Source organism: Canis lupus, chromosome 32 (assembly GCF_048164855.1).
Source record: "Canis lupus baileyi chromosome 32, mCanLup2.hap1, whole genome shotgun sequence".
Classification (NCBI taxonomy): Eukaryota; Metazoa; Chordata; class Mammalia; order Carnivora; family Canidae; genus Canis; species Canis lupus.
In genome coordinates, this window is record NC_132869.1 from 24,148,931 (window position 1) to 24,172,594 (window position 23,664).

Here is a 23,664-nt window from a genome sequence, read left to right on the forward strand (position 1 = left end):
AAATTCAGTCTCAGTATTTAGAAAACTAGATTATATTTTCAATATATTTATTTCTCCAACTATCATGTAATATGGAAAAATAATATTTTCTCTTAATATCTTTTTTTATTATAGCATGTTGAGCCACAAAGAATTCAGGTTTATCTATCCAGTTTTACCATTTTGTATGGTGTTTTGTGGTAAGTATTTTTGTTTAACAGAAAAAGTTGAGAAATAGACAATAGAGAAATAGACAATATAGAAATAGGACGATAAATTTTCCTTAGACACTAAAATACTTTTCAATTACTAAATGAGAAATGCTTCTTAATTATAAGCTATATTACTGCAGTATTCCTTTTGCAGCCCAAATATACTTTTTTCTGTGTCCTATAATGTGATATAAAAACATAAGGATTTAATATCCAAAGGACCTTTGGGTGGTGATGTTTCTGGCTAGTAGGAATCTTTCATTTTAAAGTAAGGAAATTTGTCTATTTTAGAATAGCATTTTAAGTTTATGATTAAACTATGAAATTCTTCAGTCCACAAATATATTTATAGCTGTTGAGACTTTTTAATGCTTCTTCATACCCATCTGCCCCCTTTAAGACTCATTCTAATGCATATGCAGTTTTTAAAGTGATCCCCATGCCTGATTTTATTTTTGGCCTTTTCTCCATTTTTCCTCTAGGTCTTTTGCAGTAATTTTTTTACATGTGACTTCTACAAAGTCTTATATTACTCAGCTCTGGAAAATGTGAATTTTTACATTGGTTGGTTTGGGAAAACTATGAATTGAAACTTTATTAACTTCGGGCTAATAACAGTCATAATAAATGACTGTTGGCTTCCCTCAAATATTAATCACTTAAAAAAAAATCACGGGACTGAGGAGGGAAGAAATAAGTATACAGCTGAGACTGGAAGCTGGGAAAAACTAGAGTTAATGGTATCAAACTTTTTATACTTAAAAACAAACACAAAAAAACCCAGAGTTAAGCAGCCACCTTTGACCAAGTATACATCGTCTACAAATCTCAGATGTATGTACTCTCTCCAATTGATATACAAACATTATATAAGAACACATATATAATTGATGTATGTATATACACACACCCATATACATCTAAATATTTGATACATCCGAAGTACTGAAACTAAAAGTTCATTTTTGCCACTACTTTATAGTCTCACTTCATATACAGATGTAGGCACAAAATATAGGCATCTAACAGCAATTTGGCAAGTCATAAGAATAGTGGGCCCAGTCACCAAAGCAAACCTGCAAATCTGTACATGAATCACTGTTCAGACTTAAAATTTTTCTTTACAACCACCTGAATTGGAATTAGAGTTATAATTAAATCAAGTTTGGTTTCTGCCCAGATGTGTTGCCATACTGGAGGACAAATATTTGTGTGTTGTTTTGATAGTTTAGGAACTTGGTTTCATTCCATTTTTATAATATGAGGTTTTCTAGCAATCTACTTCTGTGCCATGTCTTTATAGTGTTTTAGAGAAAGACTAGGTTTTCTGAATCCTCATTCTCAGTCCAAAAGAATGAATCTTAAGTGGCAGGTTCCTGGTAACCTGTTTCCAATCCCAAAGATTGAGATAAAATGTTGATGAGGTTGAAGATGATCCCTAATGAACAAGAATCAGCCTTTGTTCCGTCCTTTGTCCACTCAGAAGGATCTTTAAAGGACTGAGAGCTAGCAAAACCCCTCATCTCAGAGGATGTGATGCCTCCTCTGGACACATATACCTAAGGTCCTTGAATTGAACCTGAAGATTCTAATTCCTAGGAGACTTGTTCTCCCACTAAGAGTCAGCAGTGAGCTCACCTGGACATCAGTCTTTGGATGATCAGGAACAGCGTCAGGTGTCCTCTTGGAGTAGTTTTAAATGGCTCGTTGGTCTTTTCTAACTACATAAAATCTTGAGTTTTACTGTACCTCCAATCTTTTTATTATTTTGTGACCAATTGTAACCTGATTTTTATATAAACATGACAACTCTAAATCAGCAATTGCTGTGCGACAACCACCTTAAGACCCCATGGCTTAAAACTTTATTATTGTCTGTGGTTTGGCTCACTGTCACTTCCACCAGTTTCTTGGACAAAGCAAGTCACAAAGCCAGGCCAGATTCAAGAGAGAAACTTCCGGCTCAGGTAGGGATTAGACACACAAAGAGGGATAACTGCAGCCATGTTTTCAAACTACAGTAACTTCTCTTGCCTAATCTGAATTTCCCTCAGCTCTATCCAGAATAGGACTAACTCTGGAAAACACACCTTCTGTAACTGGCTCTGATCCTTAGTGAACTATATAATCTTGTGCCTCCATTTCCCTATGTGTAAAGGAAGGTGCCATTGGTCTAATAACATTGAAATTTTTAGTTGAATCTCTTGTCATTTGAGGTTTCCAACACCTGCTACTAATTCTAGGTTGGGTATCTGCTTCATCTGTTTTACCAAAGAAGCCAATACAGACTTGCTTGTCTCTGATTAGAACACTTTCTCCATAAGCTAATTGTCTTATCAAAACTGCACATACATGTTTCAAAAGCCATTCCGTTAACTTGTTTTAAAAAACAATGGTTCTCTGCCCTCCTTCCCCATTCCCCTCCTCAGGGACATTTTCACTCTTTCAGGTGGTTATTTGGATAATTAATCTCTTGACATAAAATGCTGATAATGCCTTTCACCAAATGCCTTTCACCATCTTTGGTTTTGGCACTACTTAGGACTTCTATGAAAATAGTTTTATTTCCTTAGCAAAGTAGCAATGTAAAATTCTCCCGATACCTCTGTGCCTAATATTCTCCTTATTGTTAATAAAGCCTCTCTTGAAAAAAAGATAAAAATTAAAAAATAAAGTCTCTTTCCCAGGCCCATTCTCCTGTATTTTCCATCACAGAATTAAACCACTCTTTGTTTCGTTCATGCAAACACTGAATTTAAGTTAACCAAACAGCTTTCCCAAGGAAACATCTCTGGTTAGTAGAACTTGGTCGAGATCTTTTTCTTGGGTGTTTAGATCAGATTTTCTGTTTAGTCTTGCCAAAACATGGGTGCATCCTTCCTACCCGTGTTTGATGAGATCAGCAACGTACAGCCCTTAACTTCTCCATTACAATGAACCTTACCTTGGTAAGAAGGAACTGGTATCATTGCTTAATCTGTACAATCTGTAACACTTAAATATCCGTAACTTAAAAAATAACTGTATATCAAGATAAATCATAGGATGATTAGGAGATATGGCTGAGTAAAGAATGAACCAACTCATACAGGGCCTTCTTACATACTCAAGTTTTTAGATTTTATCCTGAAGAGTAGTCAGCTGGGACATAATGGACTTACAACTTTTAATATTAGTCTGATGATAGTGATTAAGAGTCCAATATGCTTATTATAAACTCATGGTACAAAAAGAAAAAAACCCTATAGTGCCATCCTCTAATCTAACTCCATTTCCCAGAGATAATTATCAGTCTTATAAATTCTTACAACTTCTTTTATGTATCTTTTTGTTGGCATAAATAACAGGAGCAAATTCAATATTCTGGGATGTTATTTAGCCCTGAGTTAGAGTTACTGTGGTAGCAGGCCCTTATTCACTACTCACTTTCCAGTTTTCAGTAACCTGCGGTCAGCCGCGGTCGAGAAGATGATCCCCTTTCTGACCTAGCTTCAGGTCAGTAGTAGCCTAACGCTATGTCACGATGCCTGCATCATTCACCATACTTCATTTCATCACATAGGCATTTTACCATCTCACATCATCACAAGGAAGATGGCTACAGTAAAATAAATTTTGTGACCACATCCATATAACTTTCATTACAGTGTACTGTTACAATTACTGTATTTTACTAATGTTATTAACCTTGTACCATGCCTAATTTGTAAGTTAAACTTCAACACAGGAGTATAGGAAAAGAGTAAGGGTTCTGTACTATCGGCAGTTTTAGGCATCCATGGAGGGGTCTTGGAATGGATCCCCCACAGAGAAGGGGGGAACTACTGTTCAGACAGTAAGTTTTTATTCTCATGGAAATTACATGAGAGGCTGAAGGATTTCTGTAAGTGGTTTACAGAAGAAAGCTTGTATTTGCAGAATCTTCAAGTAATTGGCAGAGGGAGTTTCACATTTCAGGTTAGGTAATGCTTACGTTACATTGTGCTATCCATCCCATTCTGAAGCTAGCTCATTTTAGGGTGGATCTTTTCAGTGAGAAGGGTGTGTGTATATGATTTGTACATACAATTACACAGACTTACTGGATGGCAGCTACTAGGATCGTGTTACCTTTTGTGAATACTGAAGAAACCATACTGCTTCCCTGTAAGAAAACCATGAATCTTAAGCTTCTCTTGTGGTGCAGACTAAGCGCTGCAGCTGTAATGTATTTCCAGCTCTCCATTTAACAACTCCAGTTTTTGAAATCCCCTTGGTAATGTTCAGTGTCAGATAGTTTGAAAACCCTGGGAGTATTCAAATTCAAGTCTATTCAACTGTTCCTTCTTCCCTTCTCTTCCCAGCATTTTCTATATATTTTTTCCCCAAAGAGGGAGATTCAGTTCTCTCTGACAGGATCCATCCTAATATCACCACAGAGAAAATATAAGCATTACCTAATTTAAGACTCTTCTCTTTACTGAAACTGCTGGAAATACAAGCACATTTTCTTCCAGCATTCTACCCACAATGCCTTTTTTACAGCATTCACCGCCATGTACTCCAGTTTTATTATCACCCATTCTATTGTGTCCCTAATGCCAGCTTCTGAAAAGCTTTCAAGGAGTATTTAGTGAGTGAACAAACTATTGATGAGTGAACATTTCATAATGCCCACGTTATGCTTCATTTGAATATTCCTGAGGGTAAGTTGTCTTCTAAAATGCCTTGCTAAGGGTAGGCTTTAATGTAGCTTTTTATAATCTGAGGCCACTAAGTATATTTAGCTTTAACTTCTCTACCCAACAAAGCATAGCTCCTAAGCTTGCTGGCCTATTAGTTCTGTACCTATAACTATTACAGATAAGAGAACTTCTGGAATCCTACTTCAATTTAATATCAGTAGGTTCCACATTTTACCACTGCAAACATAAATCTAGATATGTTTTAATGTAGGTTTAGTTTTCTTGATCTTCTCATTTTTTAGTCACACTACGTTTTAGAATATGCTTTGCCTAATCAGCTAGTTCAAGTAGTAGTAAGAGTGAGGGATACATGACATTCCAACTAATAGAATGAATTATAGGTAACCTAAAACTGCATAGAGGAACAAAATTGAGCATCTAAGATTCCTTGACCAAATTTGGTTTGGCTATCAAATAAGTGGCAGGTATCAGAGATCTTAGAATAACTTCATCTTGGAATAGATGAAGTTATTTTATTATTTTTCCTTTTTTTTTTTTTTTTAAGATTTTATTTATTCATGAGACATACAGAAAGGCAAAGACATAGGCAGAGGGAGAAGCAGGCTCCCTGCGGGGAGCCCGATGCAGGACTTGATCCCAGAACCCTGGGATCACGATCTGAGCGGAAGGCTGACACTCAATCACTGAGCCACCCAGGCATGCCTATTTTATTTTCAATTGTTAGATGTTATTTATGTACAATATATTATTTATAATCTTCAAAGCGATGAAAACAGATAAAATCTGTAAAGGCACCTTACCTAATTAAGATACATTTAACTGTACAACAAAATGTACCTTCAGTTTTTCTTAAACTGAATGTTAATACTGTTTCTTTTTTAATTTATAGAAATGGCTAAGTTGCAAAAATGAGTGCCTTCAGCTAATGTGAAGTACCAGATGTGATTCAAGTAAATTACAGGTCTTCATTTACTTCTGTTTTTGAACAGCCCTTCTGAGGCCAAGTTTATGTTAGTGTCTTTAAATGGCAACTGTTCGAAATTAATTTTATTCATGTTCAATTACTGTCAGTGTTTGAGCCAAGCTAAGACAGCTGATAGCAGTCAATTAGGTGATGATCATGGAAAACAGTGCCTTGTCCCCAGCAGGAATTAGTGCTAAAATTGCAGGCAAGCCACAGACTGGATCCTGGATACCCAAATTCCAAAAGAACAATTATCTAATTCCATGGAGACAGTACATGTGGAGTATGAACAAAATGTCAAGTTCATTAATAAGCCTATTCTTTTCCATTGCAAAGGTCTTTTCTTTTATAGGTACTTTCAACAGATCCTATGTGCTTAATATGAGGGACTATTGCTGGGGAATAGGACTATAGGAAGGGACAGGGGACTTTTAATTTACTCTATTTGTTCTGCTCGGTTTTCTGCTACATGCAAGAATTACTTTTACAAATTAAAAAAGAAAAATTGTTCAGCATCTCAGAGTTGCCCAACACTGTAGTGAAAGATAAGACATACTTTTTCAGAAAAAGATATTCATGCCACCATACACATAGTAACTACTGAAAATCTCCCAGTGGTGTATTTTTTAAGAGGACACACTGCCACACATCCTCCAGAATTATGGAGACACAATCCATTGCTAGTGTTTGGGAGATTAAAGAGGAGAGAGAGGTAAATGAACTTCTGTGTAACAGGACAAGCACTGGACAAGATACTGTTGGAAAAGTTACTGTACCCCCATTTGCAGATGGGGGAAATAATGCTCAGCAAAGTAAAGCAATTTGTGCCAGAGTGAGAATTCAAATCTGGGTCTGCTGGAATCCCTAGCCATAGTTTTCACTATCCCTCCTTTTTTCTAGAAAAAGCTAAAGACCTGAGGACAATGAGAGTGAATAGTTGGGAGAAATTATAAAGATGACCTACTGCTTATTTCTTGTTTTTCCATGACACCATTTCAGTCTGTGCTACTTCCATTAAAAATTACAAATGTATTTGCAGTTAACATTGGCTTAGCTATTCTAAAACAAGAATGGCCAGTATTACAGTTCAACATGTCTATCTTCATACAGGGTACTCACTAAACCACCTGAAAACATGGAAGAAACCAGCTCTCAGTTTCCTATTTTTATCGAATATGCTTCTCGCCCTCTATACTGGTTTAGTTCATCAACGAGGTACTCTTGATGTCATGACTCACATTCAAGAACTCTGTTACAATAATCGCAATAAATCTTCAGCTTCAGTATTTATCATGATGCCTTGCCACTCTACTCCTTATTATAGGTAATAAAAGTTGTTCCACTATGTGCTATTAAGAAAATGAAACTACTTTAAAATTCCTTTCAGATTCCTGAATTTAATTAACTGTTCAAATGACGAAGAAATCTGAAACTTCCACTCATATATATTCATTGAATTTTAAAAGCCATTTGAACTATGTCAATGAAAATCATATATATCACTTTTAAATACTGTGTTAATTTAAAAATGTGAATGACTTACATTTAAATGATCCACTTTAAATGTCATAAAATATTTTATAGGTTATTTGAAGGTACCCTTAATAAAAGAAATTATCATTGAACTTCCTACAGATCTTTGTAATACATCTTAAATTTTTATGATTTTGAATTTATCTCAAAACACTCGATTCTAATCCAGATTTAAATACTGGACTGCTGCCCTGGTCTTAAACAAGTTTTTTTTTTTTTTTATCTCTTTTTTTATATTAGTTATTTCACCTGTAAAAATTAGGAAATTCAATTAGATACTATTCTAATGCTTGATTTAAGTATTTCTGAGAAATACATCACTAAAACTACCTTAACTATGCAGGGCATTTAAAAAGAAATCCATTTGGTCCAGTGCTTCCAAATTGCCCAATAACAGTATGAGGGTAAACCAACCATTTTCCTTTAAAAAGTTCTATACCTACTTAACCTGACTTTAATCGATCTGAAGTTGATTTTCCATGTGCACATTCAATCAACTAAATATCAAAGCTAATGTCATTTTAAGATAATTTAACACTTTTGCAATACTCTACCTTGGTCATTCATGCCAATCACTAATACACAATTTGGAAAAGTTGGGACTGCTGGCAAAAGCCACAGGATATGTGTAATACCCAAATATCCCTTCAAATTGTGAGGTTCATCTACTATGTAAAAAGAACTGAGAGTGGTACATTCACTGTCCCTCCATGTTCACATTAGCAGTAACACTGCTGAGAATAGGAATTCTAGAGCCATCAAGATAGTCTCCATACATGGTTGTAGTTGTTGATGTCTTAGGTTTAGGCTGTAAGTACTTCACCAAGTTCTCATCTTATGGTTTTTCAAATTGCACAATGGAGAAAAAAAAATTCTCTAATGCTTACTTTGCAGTAGAAAGACTTGCAGCTTTTTCTCAGCTTGTTTTTTTTTTTTTTTTTCCTGAAGCAAGAGCTTCCTCTTCTAAATCATACAAGTTAAAGTATTAGGGCTTGTGTAAATTTACTTTGAATGCAGTTCATAAATAACATAAACCTCTATCATGTATTTATTCTTCCTGTGGCAGTTACAAACATGGCTTTTGCAGGGCCCAAGTGACTGCCTTAAGTTGTCATAATTCATCAATCAGTCTTTTTTGCATGTATTCTAGTCTATGCCACAATAAAACCATTACTTATTTGGATTTTAATCAGTGAACATATGTTGCTCCCTCTTACTAAATCTTAGAGGAACAACAACAACAAAAAAAAGAAACACACACACACATACACACAGGAACAACTTATTTAAGGATGTGATCCATCCCTTTTCAGAGCAGAAAGGGAAGAGAACGGGAATCCCTTCTGGTTCATGAAGTTTTCTACCTTGCCAATTAAGCCTATAGGGAATTTTACTCTCTTATTAACAAGTCATTCAGCTCATCCCAAAGGCCCCTTCCATTCTTGGAAAAGCATACTAATGTTAGAATATGGAGTCTCCCACACTGCTATCTCACCTTGAAATGGAGTTTCATGCTTTAATCTTGGATGTGAAAGTTATGTTGCTGCTGCACAGGGGAAAGTACATTAAAGGCTTGCTTCTTAACCTTAATGGGACCTGGTTTAGATTCAGACTTCACATTTTATCATGTGAACATGACAGATCTGGAGACTAATTGGAAAACTTTGACCTTTTTAACTTAACTAAATGGTAACTTTCTCTTTACAGCCATGTCCACTACCCACTTCCCATGAGATTTCTCCAGTGTCCCCCAGACCTGACTGGAAAGAGTCAGTACCTTGATGAAGCAGATATATTCTACCTAAATCCCTTAAACTGGCTATATAAAGAGTTTCACAATGATTCAACATTGCCTACTCACTTGATCATCTTCAGCATTTTAGAGGAGGTAAGGAAATATGAAAAAAGGGAAAACTCACTATTTCGCCTCTAGTTTAGCTCTCAGGTAAATAGCATAGCTTTTTTATGGTCCCTTTCAACTCCCATTATTTTGTAATTGGCTCTTTTCCCTGGTCAAAATCCATCTCAGTTCTGTAACTATCAAAATATATGTTACTTACCAGGAGTAAATTCTTTTATTAATAAATTATATTGTTTTGGGGTACCTGGGTAGCACAGTCAGTTAAAAGTGTTTGATTCTTGGTTTTGGCTTAGGTTGGGATCTCAAGATTGCGATCTCAGAGTCATGAGATTGAGCCCCGGAGTCAGGCTCTATGTTCAGCATGGAGCTGCTTGAGATTCTCTCCCCACCCCTGCTCTGCACCTTCCTACCCACTTGTGCTACCTTTCACTCTCTAAAATCAATTTAAAAAAGAAAATATAGTTTTATTAAACAAGTGGTAGAGGCGCCAATCAGGTCATTCTAAAAGTTTTGAAACCAGACTCAACAAAATGTAGCCTTTATGTAAACATTTATTTACTTATAGGAAATAAGTGCTTTCCTAATTGCAAGCAACTATGAGAGAACTGCTGTGTTCTTCCACACTCACTTGCCAGAAGGTCGAACTGGAAGTCACATATATGTCTACGAACGGAAATAAAAAGGGACACTCAACAGAAGATGAAATTCTGAATTGTGTTTAAATCTTTCCTGAAGAAATAGACATTGTTGGGTACAAATATTCAGATGCTGCATAAATATGCCTGTAAACACTGAGTAAGATTCATGGATCTAGGAAAAAAAACTACTGAACTGCTTTACCAAATATCACTACTGAGGAAATGTATGAAAAATGTCACAAAGTATAAAATATATTAATACAAATGCCAGATTTTAAATAAAGACCTTTAGTTTTCCTCATGGTGTAGTTTTATTGTTTCTTCCACAATATTCAGATGTGCAAGAAATTTCACAAGAGAACAAGTCAGCAAGCTCATAAGAAGGCAGCAAATTCTTCACAAGTCAACGGGCTCTTGAACCCACAAAAAGACAAGAAGCAAGTGTAAGATTATAAAATGTTAAAGATGAAATTCCATCACAATGTACTTTTTTCAAGCTCTACTGCAAACTTAACACAAATATCAGTGTTAATTACACTTTGTCATATGATTTGAGCTTGCTTTAAGCTCATACACTGAAAGGAAGACTCATTTCATGCACAAAATCTGTTGCATGCCCGGCTTCCTTAAAACTACAGTTGAACATTTCCAGAGCCAAAAAAATTCAGCAAAGCTAAACTACAGGAAAATGCAAGTTAGTAAGCTTTTGCTTGATGCTTCTGAGTAATAAAGTCATCAAACTGATACTTAGAAATAATAGAAAGACATTATCTTGATAATTTCATTTTAGTTTCAACACCAAACATTGTAGAAAGCATCCATGTTTCTGTTACTGTTTTCTAATTTAACTTAATCATGATGATCAATATTTAGGGTCAAAAGGTAATTGCCCCAATTCTATTTCAAGATTTGCCATGTGTCTTCCATTAGTGCGACCATATTTATGCCATTTACCTTCCCTTTTATAAGGTTGTGGCTGAGGGTGCTTCTGCTCTTGTTTTCGATGCCTGGAGTTTTCAATATTTACCATACGTTGCTTTTTATCTGGTCGACTGAAAGCAGTAAACACATTTTTCATCTATGTTAGAGTTAAATTTAAACAAACAATTTTAATGTTTTTCTCCATTAATTATCTGAACACTCTGAAAAAGGATGTTAGTCTGAAGTATAATCCTAACACAACCAATACCAAAAAGATTCAGTATTCTACTTTTATCCTACAGAAAAAATAGACAAGCATACTGTAGTGGCAAAAAGGAGAAATACTCAACAGATAAATAGAAATGTGACAATAAAATAATGAGATGTGTTTCCGTTATTTCTCCTCTCATTCAGAAGCAACCCCTCCCCACTGGCTTCATTCCTCAGCTGGAATATATACATCTCTCACAAACTAAAGGAAGTCTCTTTTCACAAAGGAAGTCTCTTTTTCCTTTTCCTCTCTTATAGCCACAGCTAAGGTTCATAAGCAAGGTCTATGTTTACTGCTCTCCTGAAACTCCATATGATTAGGCTACTTCTGTCACTACCTCACTGAAACAGTTCAGAATGCTATTCACGGCCACCCAATTCCCCAACTAAGAAATCCAGGCTCTTGTTTAATGTTTAAAGCACTTGACACATATATTCATTTCACTTGAGATGATCTTTGGATTTTCATGCCACCACATTCCGGTATTCTTAGCCTTCTTTCTCTACAACCCTGTAGGTGTTAATGTGCCCCAGGAGTTTCATAAATACCCCAGCCTAGACTATCTACACACACAGAATCTGGGCAAGACAGAGTCACAGAACTAATGGCCAACTAATTCTTTCTACTTGGCTGACAATAGGTACAAGGCACAGTTCTCATCTCCAATTCCCCTTACCCAAAACATCTGGTATCCCTTACCTTAGTGATACCACTATACAACTAGTGACCCAACCCAGAAATCTGGAATTGTTACTATCTACTTTTCTTTTCACAAGAAATACCACCAATTTTACTTATGTTATTCAAATCTGTCTCCTTCCACTCCTGTTACTCTAGTTCAGATACTCATCAGCTCACATCTATTTTTTTTTCAAAGCCCAGCGTCTAGCTTCTAGCTTCACTCTTTGAAACCATTCCTCCAGGCTGTTGCCAGTGATCCAGAATGCAATGAAGCAAGTCCTTTAGCATAAAACAAGGTCCTTCAGATCTTCACAAAAGTTCTGAAATCTTTTCATACCCTAGCACTACCCTACCTCCTAAAAGAGCCATTATCTTCACATCTCCAAATCTATGCAAATGAAGTTCTCCTTCAATGTAATGTCCTACTCTATCTGCTTAGCAAATTCTCATTTCTCCTTCAAAATCCAGTTTAAAGAAGTTCAGTTCAAAGACCACCTCACTCCTGAAGCCTTCTCAAACATCTCTGGGCTAAGGCCACCATATGCAATGTATTTCTTATATTTACCTAACTCTCCAAAAGCTTGTGAGCTCCTTGATGGCAAGAACTTTTCATGTTTTGTAAGGGCAGCCTCACAATGTTTTGCTCATTTCAGCACTAGATATTTAATGACTTAAGACACCAAAATCAGTCTCATTATTTTATAGACACATTACATTTATTCAAAAAGATATATATATAACTAACTCAAAGATAAAAATAAAGCTAACATTTGAAGATTAGGTGAGTTTCATTTACAGAATATAAAGCTGATAAGCAATGGATAGTCATTTTTAGAAATATATGTAAAGCACACACATTGTTAACTTGTGGCTTCCTAAGTTTGCCTCTACCTTTATGAACAATAATTGTGTAGTAACTGTATTAGGTATCATAATTTAATTGGTAAATGGAATAGACAAAATAAGTGGGCCAATCCAAATTGTTACATATGAGCTCTTCTGATTTCAGAGTGAAATCTGTATAGTTCACCCTAGCTTCCCAAAATGAGTAAAAGACTAAAGGAAAATCATTTCACTTAAGGTGATTATCTTAAAAAAAAAAAAAAAAAGGAGATTATCTTTTCATAAACTAGAATGAAAAGAAACAAAAGAAGCTAAAATAGGATTGCATAATCTTAATGTATTTTTAAGGCAGAAATTAAACCATTTGCTCAAGTCAAACTGATTATATAAAATTTTCAGATCTTATAACTGAAAATTTATATAATCAGTTTGACATAGCTATTAACTTAAAATTTTATCTTTTGACTTAATTTATTCTAAGTTCTCTGGCAATAAAGGACTTTTACAAATAGCACTTTTATTTTTACAAAAAACACTTTATGGATAGTAACATTCCAAGATGTTAAAATGATAAAAATGCCACCCAATCTATAAACGTTAAAAACTATTATAATAACATGGTGCTATGTAAACCGACCTGGGTCCATATGGAGGGGAAAGAGTGTGACCAAAGAAGTGTCTATATATAAATCCATCCAACTTCTCAAACACTCCATCATTATCTACTTGATATTCCTTCATGTCTTTAAGATAATCTTTAACATCATTAACAAAGTCAGTGAAGAGCTTCTGATCATGTATAAAGACACCATTTAGGAAAAACTTATTGATGAACTGATCAAGTTCTTTCCAATGATGAAAACTATCCAGTTTTTCTAATAAATACCTTTCAATTAACTGTCTAAATTCATCTATCTTTACAGGATTCAACACTTTCATATTAAAAAGGTTAATGGATTCTTGTTGAGCACATTCAAATATACCAGAACAAGACTTTCTGAAAGAATCATAATTTTCACTACAGTCATGCTCAGCACTGCATTTCTGTGAATTTGTATTTTTTCTAAATTCTTCAAAGTGAATTGGCTTTTCTTTCCTTCCTTCTTTTTTCATAGTAGGGCCTCTATTCTGGTTTTGTGTACGTGCCTTATACTGTGGGTGTATATATTCACTAAAGACTGGTGGTTTTTTAGTTGCTTCTTCTTTTGTGGCACCAAATCTTTTATTGCCCTTTTCATCAAAGATATTCTTGGTGGTATCTTTGAAATGCCTGAAAGTGGATTTAACTGAATCTGAAAATTTTTTCAGATTTTCTTTCACAGCTTCTTTAGCTTGTTTAATTTTTTCTTTATGATGCCTCACAAACTCCTTGGTAGAATTCTTCATGGCATCAAATGTTTCCTTAACTGAACCCAAAAATGTTTCCTTTGGCTTATTTTTAGCCCTGTGGTTTCCTCTGCTCCCTTTCTTTTTTCCATCCATTTCTTGTTTTGCATTTTGATCTTTTGCTTCAATATACAGTCTTTCCCACAAATCAGAACGCTGCTGTTCGAAGTTTAGCTTCTGCTCCAGGTCCGTGAGTCTTTCCCGTAAGATTTCCATTTCCTTTTTGTCAGTCGCTACATTGGGAGAGTCTGGGTTGCCATAAGATTCACTAGAGCTTAACTGCTGGAGTTCCACCTTTAAAGCCATGGTTATTAGTCGTTCTCTCTCCAGTTCCCTCCTTAGCATCTTTGCTTCTGACAAAAGAGTCTCCTTCTGATTCAGGAAGCTGTGGGTCTTCAGCTTTTCTTCTTCCAGGTGCTGCTTAAGTTTCCGATTTTCTGAGATTAATTCAGTCCCTGTCCCTTTATCTTCCAATATCCTAATCTGTTCTCTTAGTTTCCTTAACTCTTCCTGTAATAAAGATAAGGCTTTTTCTTCCTTCTCCAGAGATATTCTTAAATACTGATTTTCTGTAGCAAGGTTCTTTTTCTGAGTTTCAAAGGACATCTTCTCTTCTTCAGTAAGGGCCCAGCATCTTGCAAGTTTTTCCTTTAATGCCTAATTTTTTTTGAAAGAAAAGAAAAATGTCAAATGCTTTATTTAAAAGTTCAATTTAAATCTTTAAGACATAACCCTATATAGAGTATCCTTTATGCAGTATATAGATTTGTAGTGATTTTAATACATAAAAATTAGAAAACACAAGGTTTATATGCAGGAAAATGGATAGCACAGAGCTACATCAAAATAGTAACAGCATGCTGGAAGAATTTAAAGACTGGAAAAAATGAGAGCCTGATCCATCCCAGTAAGATTTCTAAAATAGAGCCAGGGGTAATTCTGATTAGTATTTATTAGTGATTACTGATTATTTCCCATAATCCTATGAAAGCCTGAATGGTTTCTAGGCTCACTTACAAGTCAAGAATAAAGGAGATCGGTTTTCTATCTTTTGACTACAGAACTCCAATCTCTCCTACTAATAAGTCTCCTAAAGAGAACTTAGACAGGACTAAAGGCTTCTCTGACCCTTGGGTGAAGAAGATGATCTTCTATAAAAAGGAAAATTATAGGGATCCCTGGATGGCGCAGCGGTTTGGCGCCTGCCTTTGGCCCAGGGCGCGATCCTGGAGACCCGGGATCGAATCCCACATCGGGCTCCCGGTGCATGGAGCTCCGGTGCTTCTCCCTCTGCCTGTGTCTCTGCCTCTCTGTGTGTGTGTGTGTGACTATCATAAAAAAAAAAAAAAAAAAAAAAGGAAAATTAGAGATGATTTGAGGATTCAAAATAATTCTATTTATATTCTCTACACTCTTTAAAAGGAAAACATTTCAATAATCTTATTCCTATCTGAAAGATCTTCACTTTGTGCAAATTAACATCCCTAAACAAGTTCAGGTAAGTCCTCCAAGTTCTCCCAGCACTTTAAACAGCACTGAATCTTGGTAACATTTATAACTAATTTCTCTGATTTCAAATAATCTCCTGAAAAGACTATCACCAGATTAGCAATGTAAGCCGAGTCAGCACCCTTGATAGAGAGGAAACCATGTTCAATTAGATTTACAGAATTTTGCTGCATTTCAAAGTAGCCTTAAATGATCTCTTTCAACATACATATCTGTAACCAACTTTCACTAAAACAGCAAGAAACTAAACAACATACTTAAACAGGTTAATGGTTACAGCATTACCCGGTTAAAATATCTTATGTATAAATCAGCAAATGATACTTACAACAAACAAACAAATGTCCTTTAGGACAATGACAGTATTTCCACTTGAAAAATAACTATCAGAAAGGGAGACAGAACATGAAAGACTCCTAACTCTGGGAAACGAACTAGGGGTGGTGGAAGGGGAGGTGGGCAGGGAGTGGGGGTGACGGGATGACAGGCACTGAGGTGGGCACTTAACGGGATGAGCACTGGGTGTTATTCTATATGTTGGCAAATTGAACACCAATAAAAAATTTATAAAAATAAATAAATAAATACATAAATAAGAAAAAAAGAAAAATAACTATCTGAAATGGATGGCTCACTATCTGGTTCATTAATCACCAAAGAACAAATTAAAATTTTAAATTTCATTATATTTAGAGGCACGTGGGTGGCTCAGTCAGTTAAGCATCCAACTCTTGATTTAGGCTCATGATCTCAGGATCCTGAGATTGAGCCTTGAGTCAGGGCTGAGTGTGGAGCCTGTTTGGCAATCTCTCTCTTCCTTGCCCTATGCCCCTCCCCTCCTGCTCATGCTATTTCTCTCTCTAAAGAAATTGTTTTTAAAATGTCATTATAATCATTTCATCTGTGCTGCATGTGAGAGAAAACAAGTTTCATGTACCCATAGAAGTGGACCATAGGGTAGTACGGACTAATGTAACATTCATTACCTTTAAATGCAAAAGCACAAGGGGCCACAGTGACTGATAGGTATATTCTGCATTCAGTAAACTCCATAATCTTGAATTAAGTGCCTGATAAGTAAATCCTGCGCAGGTCTCCCACCAAGATCTCTAAAATCCAAACCACACTTAATAGATGGAGGTAAAATGCCTGCAAGAACTGACTCAGTAAAGATTTATTTTTTAAGATTTTATTTATTTATTCATGAGAGACACAGAGAGAGAGAGAGGCGGAGACACAGGCAGAGGGAGAAGCAGGTTCCATGCAGGGAGCCCAACGTGGGACTCGATCCTGGGTCTCCAGGATCACACCCTGGGCCACAGGCAGGCGCTAAACCACTGAGCCACCCAGGGATCCCTAAGACCCAGTAAAGATCCATGCAGGGTCAGTCTCCTAAAAGCCAACAACATCCAATGGAACCAGAAATCTTGGTGGTAAAGAAGAATATGCCTGTTCTTTTTATAACATCCTTTGATCAAGATAGGAAAAACTACACTATTTACAAACAACTTCAGTAGTCCCTGCTTAAAAGACAAAAATCCAGATGTCAAGTGAGATTCTGCCTTCTAAAGTAAGATAATCCTAACACTATAAGGAATACATAAATTGTGAAGGAAATCTAGAGGAATGGAATAAAAAAGGAAGAGTTTACTTTTCTACCCTGAATTTTATCTACAAGCACCACACCCTTCTTATGAAGAACCAGACAGGAGACCAGCTATTACACTGGTCCTCATAAACCCACAAAGGTATTAATGGACAGCCCAGTCCTCCTGTGTTAGGTGAGTTTCAGTAGGCAAGTATAACACACTCTCTTCCATCAGACATAACAAGAAACCAAAGAAAAAGACTGGCTGATTATTTCCCTTGTTCAAGAAAAGATCTTTGAGAGAAGCTACAAACTCTCCTTCTTCTCATGACTGAAAATGTTTGGCTAGTTCTGTGAAAATGTTAATAACAATTCTTTATATATATATTATTAATGATGTTAATTATAGTAATTTAGAAAGAACATCTTTGAAGTCAGATAAATTCAGCTCCACCGATTGGTAGCCTTGGAAAAGTTAACTTTTTTGAATCTCTTTCCCATGTATGAAATGAAGCTAATACCTGATTAATTCATAGGGCTACGGTGGGCAGTAAGAGAAATTCTGTATGTGAGCTAATCACAGCAGTGACTAGGATAATCAACAATTATTACAATATTATTATTGACTCACTAATCTGCTTTGTACTTACATCTGAATAGTGCAATAATTATTAGCTAACAATGCTTTTTTATAAACTTTGTTAACAGTACATACCTTATAATCTATAAAAGATTCTTGTTCCTGTTGACATTGGGAAAGATAATCCTTCATATCATTCAATTCATCTTCATGTATCTTTCTGACTAACTGCTGACGCTTCTGAATCTGAATTGTGCCTGAAAAATGACATTTTTATTAGGGATACACACACACACACACACACACACACACACCACAAACGTTATGATGACCAATATTTTGAAACATAAAATAAAACATTTAATCTGTATATATACTAATTAATCTGGATAGGATTATTTTCTTCAAGGCCAGCATTTCACAGTTCTATAATTCTGATTACATAAAGAATAAGTAAAATCTCATGATGGCCATCATCAAATGGTGGTGGATGAATGTTAATACAAATAAGTCCAAGCAGGTTAATATTTTTTTTTAGCATACACCAAGGGACATTTAAGCAGTTCACTATTCCTTTTGACTAAAACAAGCCAGGCTACATTACCCTTAAAAAAAAAAAAAAAAAAAAAAAAACTTATATAATGTTTTTAATCTTACTATATCAACGGCACTCAAGTTTGTTGTTTTTGAGAGTTTGCTGAGGTACATAAAGTGTTGCCTAAAACAGGGAAAGAAACAAACCATGGAATCTATTCACAGGATGAAGTCAATAAGGAAAAATAAAAGTCTATTTTTTCTCACTATATTTTGCCTAATAAATGATGTAACAGCCCAAAAAGTACAACAAGGAAAATAACTGGCTGCGATTATCCAACCATTCTCATATCTAAATCATTTAAGAGTTCTGCATTAGTTAGGTCTATATTAGAGGACCACCATCCCCATACCTGCAGTGACCAGTCTTAAACCAACTAGGATTCTCTGTATTTTCACCCTAGAAACCAAATTGTTAATTTGCCAAGACATGCTGTTCACATGCTGTTGCATGCCTCATGCACGAGAGAGAAAAAAGAACACTGCAAAAATAAGGCAAAAGGCATTTGGCAACCTGGACCTTAACATCTATCAAGTGGCATACTATTATATAAAGATATCATAGGATTTGTAATGAAAATGATTTTGTAATGATATTTATTATTTCTTCCCCTACTGCTAAAAAAAAAAAACAAAAAAAACCAAAAAAACAAAAAACCTTTTAATTTCTTCAATGATCCTGAAAAACACTAAGGAGAAAACTTTTGCCAAATTACAAACAACTCTTACCAGCTATGATATTCCTCTGTTAAGGTTCACTTCCTCTCTTTCAATTTTCCAATTTATAAGCATGGCAAATTTGTCTCAATATTACTCAAAAGATTTTTGGATTTTTTAAATGTTGAAATTCATTTTTTAAATGTAACTATCAGAGTAACAGAAATCGTTTTTCTTTTCAAACTGCTGACAGGATGAATTCCTTCGCCCTCTGGAAAATAACCTATGTTGTTGAGATCTGAATTTGCAGTACTATTATATAGTTTATGTTGGACAATTATCTTAATGTGGCCTTTCCTAATCTAGTAACTACTGGGATTTTTTTTTTCCATCTTCAGCCACCTAACTATAAAGTGTTACCACCCAAAGTACAATCTTTGGCCTTCTTGTCATGTCTACAGATTTGCCTATTTTAATTATTAAAACACCAGTTTTTGCTATGACGCAGTTTTGCTATGTAAGAGTTCTCTTCTGACTCCAATCTTATCAGAGCTTCCAGCCAATACACCTAGCTGCCTGTTGGGCACAATTTTGGGAGAGTTCTCACCAAAAAACAAAAACAAAACAAAACAAGACAAAAACAAAAAAAACCCCACCTTAATACCTGCCGAATAAAGCTGGATAAAAACAAATCAAACTGCGTTATTTATCATCTAGAAAGCCTTTCCTAGAAACACCCTCAATTCCAAAAATAAAGAACCTACCACACTTCTGAAACTACCAATATCACAAGTATCCTCACTCAAAGTTTTGTTTTCCATTATTATTTTGGTGTCCCTTATTTCACTTTTTTCATCCCCATTCACTATAATTTTCAAAGTCCTGATGACCAACTATCAGGATTACAAACCCTCTTACCTGACTGTCTTAATTTTTCCCATACCATATGCCTTCCTGCACTTTTTCTGAAAAATTACTGCGAGGTCACTCTATAACCTTGAGTTACAGACCTCTATAATTTACAACACTGACACCAGCTTACATGTTCCAACATTTTATTTCATTATTTCTAATTTATCTACTCTGCTGTAGTCCAGCTAGTCTTCTCACTGCTACGAAAACCAGCAAAGTTTACTTTCAGGTTATCGGTTCTCCATTGCTGCAATGTTCCACTTTCCCACTGCCTAGCATAAGCAAGCATAAGACCACACCCCACTCAAATCCTACCACCTCCAGCATAACTCAGTAAGTATAGCCCTTGACTATAATCCCTGTCTGTGCTACATAACTTAGCACCTAGTCATATTCTATCATAGTGTCTGAAGAGCTGGGTAGCCTGTCAATACTTAAAGTAAATCCATGAGAAAATCAAATCAACTGAACTCTTCTGCTGATTAGAATACTGACAGCCTACAATGTAAAGAAAGAGTAAGGGAGACTGGTGCTTCATACATGAAGATTTTTTAAACTTTTATAAGCCCTTTCAGAATCTGACGCAGTACCAAATACCTGTAGTACACTGTTTTACTATCCTTGATCCTGCTAGTTTTCCCTTCTTTCTAGGACAGACAGGATTCTCCAAATTTATAGAGCTAAGGCTGGTGAACATTCTGAGTGATTCACTTAAATAGTATACTGTGTTAAATAATTAGCAAGCAAAGAATGATTATGGAGTATGCACTAACTTCATGGTGCATGAGAAATTCAAACTGGCTCTGAAATCAACTTCAAGGAGTTCTTGGTATGTTGAGATCAGTGCCAGAACTAAGAAAAAAAAAAATGTTGACCTTGAAAAGCTAACAATCATTTAGGTAAGTTTTTATATGTTTACTGAGCTGATCTCATCACCATGAAAAACTATTTCATATTATCCAGTCTTTTCATATTCTGAAAAGATAATTTTAAAAAGTATGGGAAAATTTTTTACTAGATATAATCATTTAAGTAAGTTTTACAAGTAACCAAAACCTTAAACAGAGCAGCAATCTCCATTTTGAAAGCACTCCTCTCTAAATTGTTCTTTCTATAAAGCACTGAAAGGTCATGCAATTGATGGGGTTTTAATGCAATCAACATGAACATTAAATCATTGCCCAACTATTTTAGTAAGAAAGAAAAGATTAAGATAAGACCTTCTCCTCTGTTACCTCCATGTTTACCTGTGGGGAAAAAAATCATGCTCAAAAATACATTCATACATTTGTTCCAGCTAGATAATAAACACAATTAAGCGTAGTACTTCAAGTCAAATCTCATTACAATAAGCTTCAAGGAAGGATACAAATTACAGTATTTCAGTATTAAATTCAAGCAGGCATCCACCAGAAGTCTAACCACTTATTTTTATCAATATAAAGTTAAACCAGAAGAAACACATTTTACGGAGTCTAACTTTATTTTTATTTATTTATGATAGTCACAGAGAGAGAGAGAGAGAGAGAGAGAGAGAGGCAGAGACACAGGCAGAGGGAGAAGCAGGCTCCATGCACTGGGAGCCCGACGTGGGATTCGATCCCAGGTCTCCAGGATCGCGCCCTGGGCCAAAGGCAGGCGCTAAACCACTGCGCCACCCAGGGATCCCCGGAGTCTAACTTTAAACAAGTGTTGTCTCAAGTTTATTCTAACATTACACTATGTTGAATAATGTATCTTTTCCACAAATTAATATAAGGTACCTTTAACTATTCAATTTTTGCATAAGGAACACACTGTTGAAAGGAATTAGCAAAACAGGAATATTCCAAAAGTTAAATTGTAGATCACATCAGCAAAAAAATCTAGAAGTACTTCATTTCATGTAAGGCAAATTGAAATTTATAAAGTTGACAAGATCTAAACATTTGTTTAAAGTGTTTTTTTTCAAAATTCTGATATAGAGTATGTTAACGAGTGTGAACTGTTCAGTTCTCAGTCTCATCTTTTTACAGACACATTAAATAAGAATGGGGGGCACTTGGATAGCTCAGTCAGTTAAGTGTCTGCCTTCAGCTCAGGTCATGATCTTGGGGTCCTGGGACTGAGCCCCCACATCAGGCTCCCTGCTCAATGGAGTATCTGCTTCTCCCTTTTCCTCTGCTCTTCTCTCCCTCTCCCAACTTGTTCTCTCTGCTCTGTCTTGTGTTCTTTCTCAAATAAATAAATAAATAAAACATTAAAAAAAAAAAAAGACTCAATGGTTAGGCTGCCAAATGAAAAATTACATGGAATTCCTTCCTCTTTTCATCCACTTTTAAAAGCTTTGCATTAAAGATACTTAATATACATAAATACTAATAAGGACAATAACAAGCAAAGCTTAGGGGTGCCTGGGTGGCTCAGTTGGCTAGGTGTCTGCCTTCAGTTCAGGTCACTGGAGTCCTGGGATCGAGCCCCTCGGTGGGGAGCCTGCTTCTCCCTCTCCCTGTGCCCCTCCCTGCTGCTTGTGCTCTGTTGCTCTGTGCTCTCTCAAATAAATAAATAAAATCTTAAAAAAAAAAAAGACAAAAATTAAAAATAAACATGCGTGCTAAAAATTCCTACATTTTTAAAATAAACACCACCTAATATTAGTAAGCAAAAATAGCTTTGTGAACTAGGTAGCACTATTCCTGTTTTTCAAATGAAAAACCTGAGGTTTAAATAGACTATAAGCCTTCCAAGGTCATAAAATTAATGATGACACAGAAAACAGATCCCAGAATTCCTCACTCTTAGCAAATGCCCATACACTACACCATCAAATTACGTGTATCAAATCTTCAAATACTTACCATAGAAATGTCCAAATCCCATGCTGATTGCAATCACCAAAGCAAGTATAACACACTTATTGAGACCACTGCTGAACTGGCGTTTACACAACTCCTTAGAGGGTTCACTTTCTTGTTCGGGGAGTAGCCTTTCCTCAGATTCTGAACTAGAAACAGTCTTCTTCCTAGCACGGCGTCGTCTAAAAGCAGGACTAGGCTGATGACTGGTTTCATCACTACTTGATTCATCGTCACTAGGCTGGGATGAAAATACTATTTTAAAAAGAAAAATGTAAATATTAAAAATTTTAGAAAAGCTTTTCCAGTAAATATGTTTTAGTATAATCAATGCCATCCCTACATGCCCTTTTACATAAGACAGCCAAAAACAAAACCAAAACAACACAAATGAAAACTCAAAGTTTTCAGGTTTATCCACATAAAGCCAAAACAAAAGATTTCAATTGTGACACATAAGAATCTGTTAATCATATTCTGTGCCTTTGAGGATCTATCTGGTTTTATTTTTAAAACCTCTCTTATAGTTAACACTGTTAGAACATCATTCTCATAAACTAGTAAACTTCTTTGCTATTAGAACCATAAACAGATACAGTTTCTAGAAAGAAAAAAATTCTCTTCTTCATTCAATTTCAAATAGAGGGAATTTAAGTTCAACTACTTAAGGAACACAGGGAAGTATATGAACAGTTCCTGTGACTTACAAAGTACCAGAACTACCAAAAGTTCTCTATTGGGTATATCTGGACCCTAGTTTCATTTCCATCCTTTGAGTCCACAATCAATGTTCAAAAACTATACAGTTTAACACAGGTTTCCAGAAGTCAGATGAGCCCTTCCCTTCGACTGCCACTCTTACTAGAAGGTTATTAATTTTACCCTCTAGTAAATATGTCAGCATGAGGAAGTGACACAACAGCTATTCCGATATTAAGGACTAGTCTGGTGCTGCTCCTTTATGAAAAGAATAGTAAAAAAGAACAATAAAAAAATCCATAAGAAATCTAAAGTCG

At 35.6% G+C, this 23,664-nt stretch overlaps 2 protein-coding genes across 3 annotated transcripts in view; one reads left to right on the plus strand and one right to left on the minus strand.

Annotated features, from left to right (window-relative positions):
* Positions 1-10,173, plus strand: part of PIGB (phosphatidylinositol glycan anchor biosynthesis class B) — a 37,879-nt gene extending 27,706 nt beyond the window's left edge. The window contains exons 9-12 of the mRNA XM_072808666.1: positions 115-179; positions 6,951-7,164; positions 9,081-9,261; positions 9,800-10,173. Coding sequence (XP_072664767.1) covers positions 115-179; positions 6,951-7,164; positions 9,081-9,261; positions 9,800-9,913 — 574 coding nt within the window. The 3' untranslated portion in view covers positions 9,914-10,173. The remainder of the gene's footprint in view (positions 1-114; positions 180-6,950; positions 7,165-9,080; positions 9,262-9,799) is intronic.
* CCPG1 (cell cycle progression 1) overlaps positions 9,768-23,664 on the minus strand; it is a 39,498-nt gene continuing 25,601 nt past the window's right edge. The window contains exons 6-9 of one of the 2 annotated variants that reach the window (XR_012022570.1): positions 22,652-22,903; positions 17,787-17,908; positions 10,827-14,631; positions 9,768-10,285 (exon numbers count right to left, since the gene is read on the minus strand). Coding sequence is in view for 1 of the 2 variants with exons in the window: in XM_072808665.1 (XP_072664766.1) it covers positions 10,735-10,924; positions 13,226-14,631; positions 17,787-17,908; positions 22,652-22,903 (1,970 nt within the window). In the remaining variant the exon portion in view is untranslated. Of the gene's footprint in view, positions 14,632-17,786; positions 17,909-22,651; positions 22,904-23,664 lie in introns of both variants that reach the window. The other variant, XM_072808665.1, reaches the window with a different exon arrangement.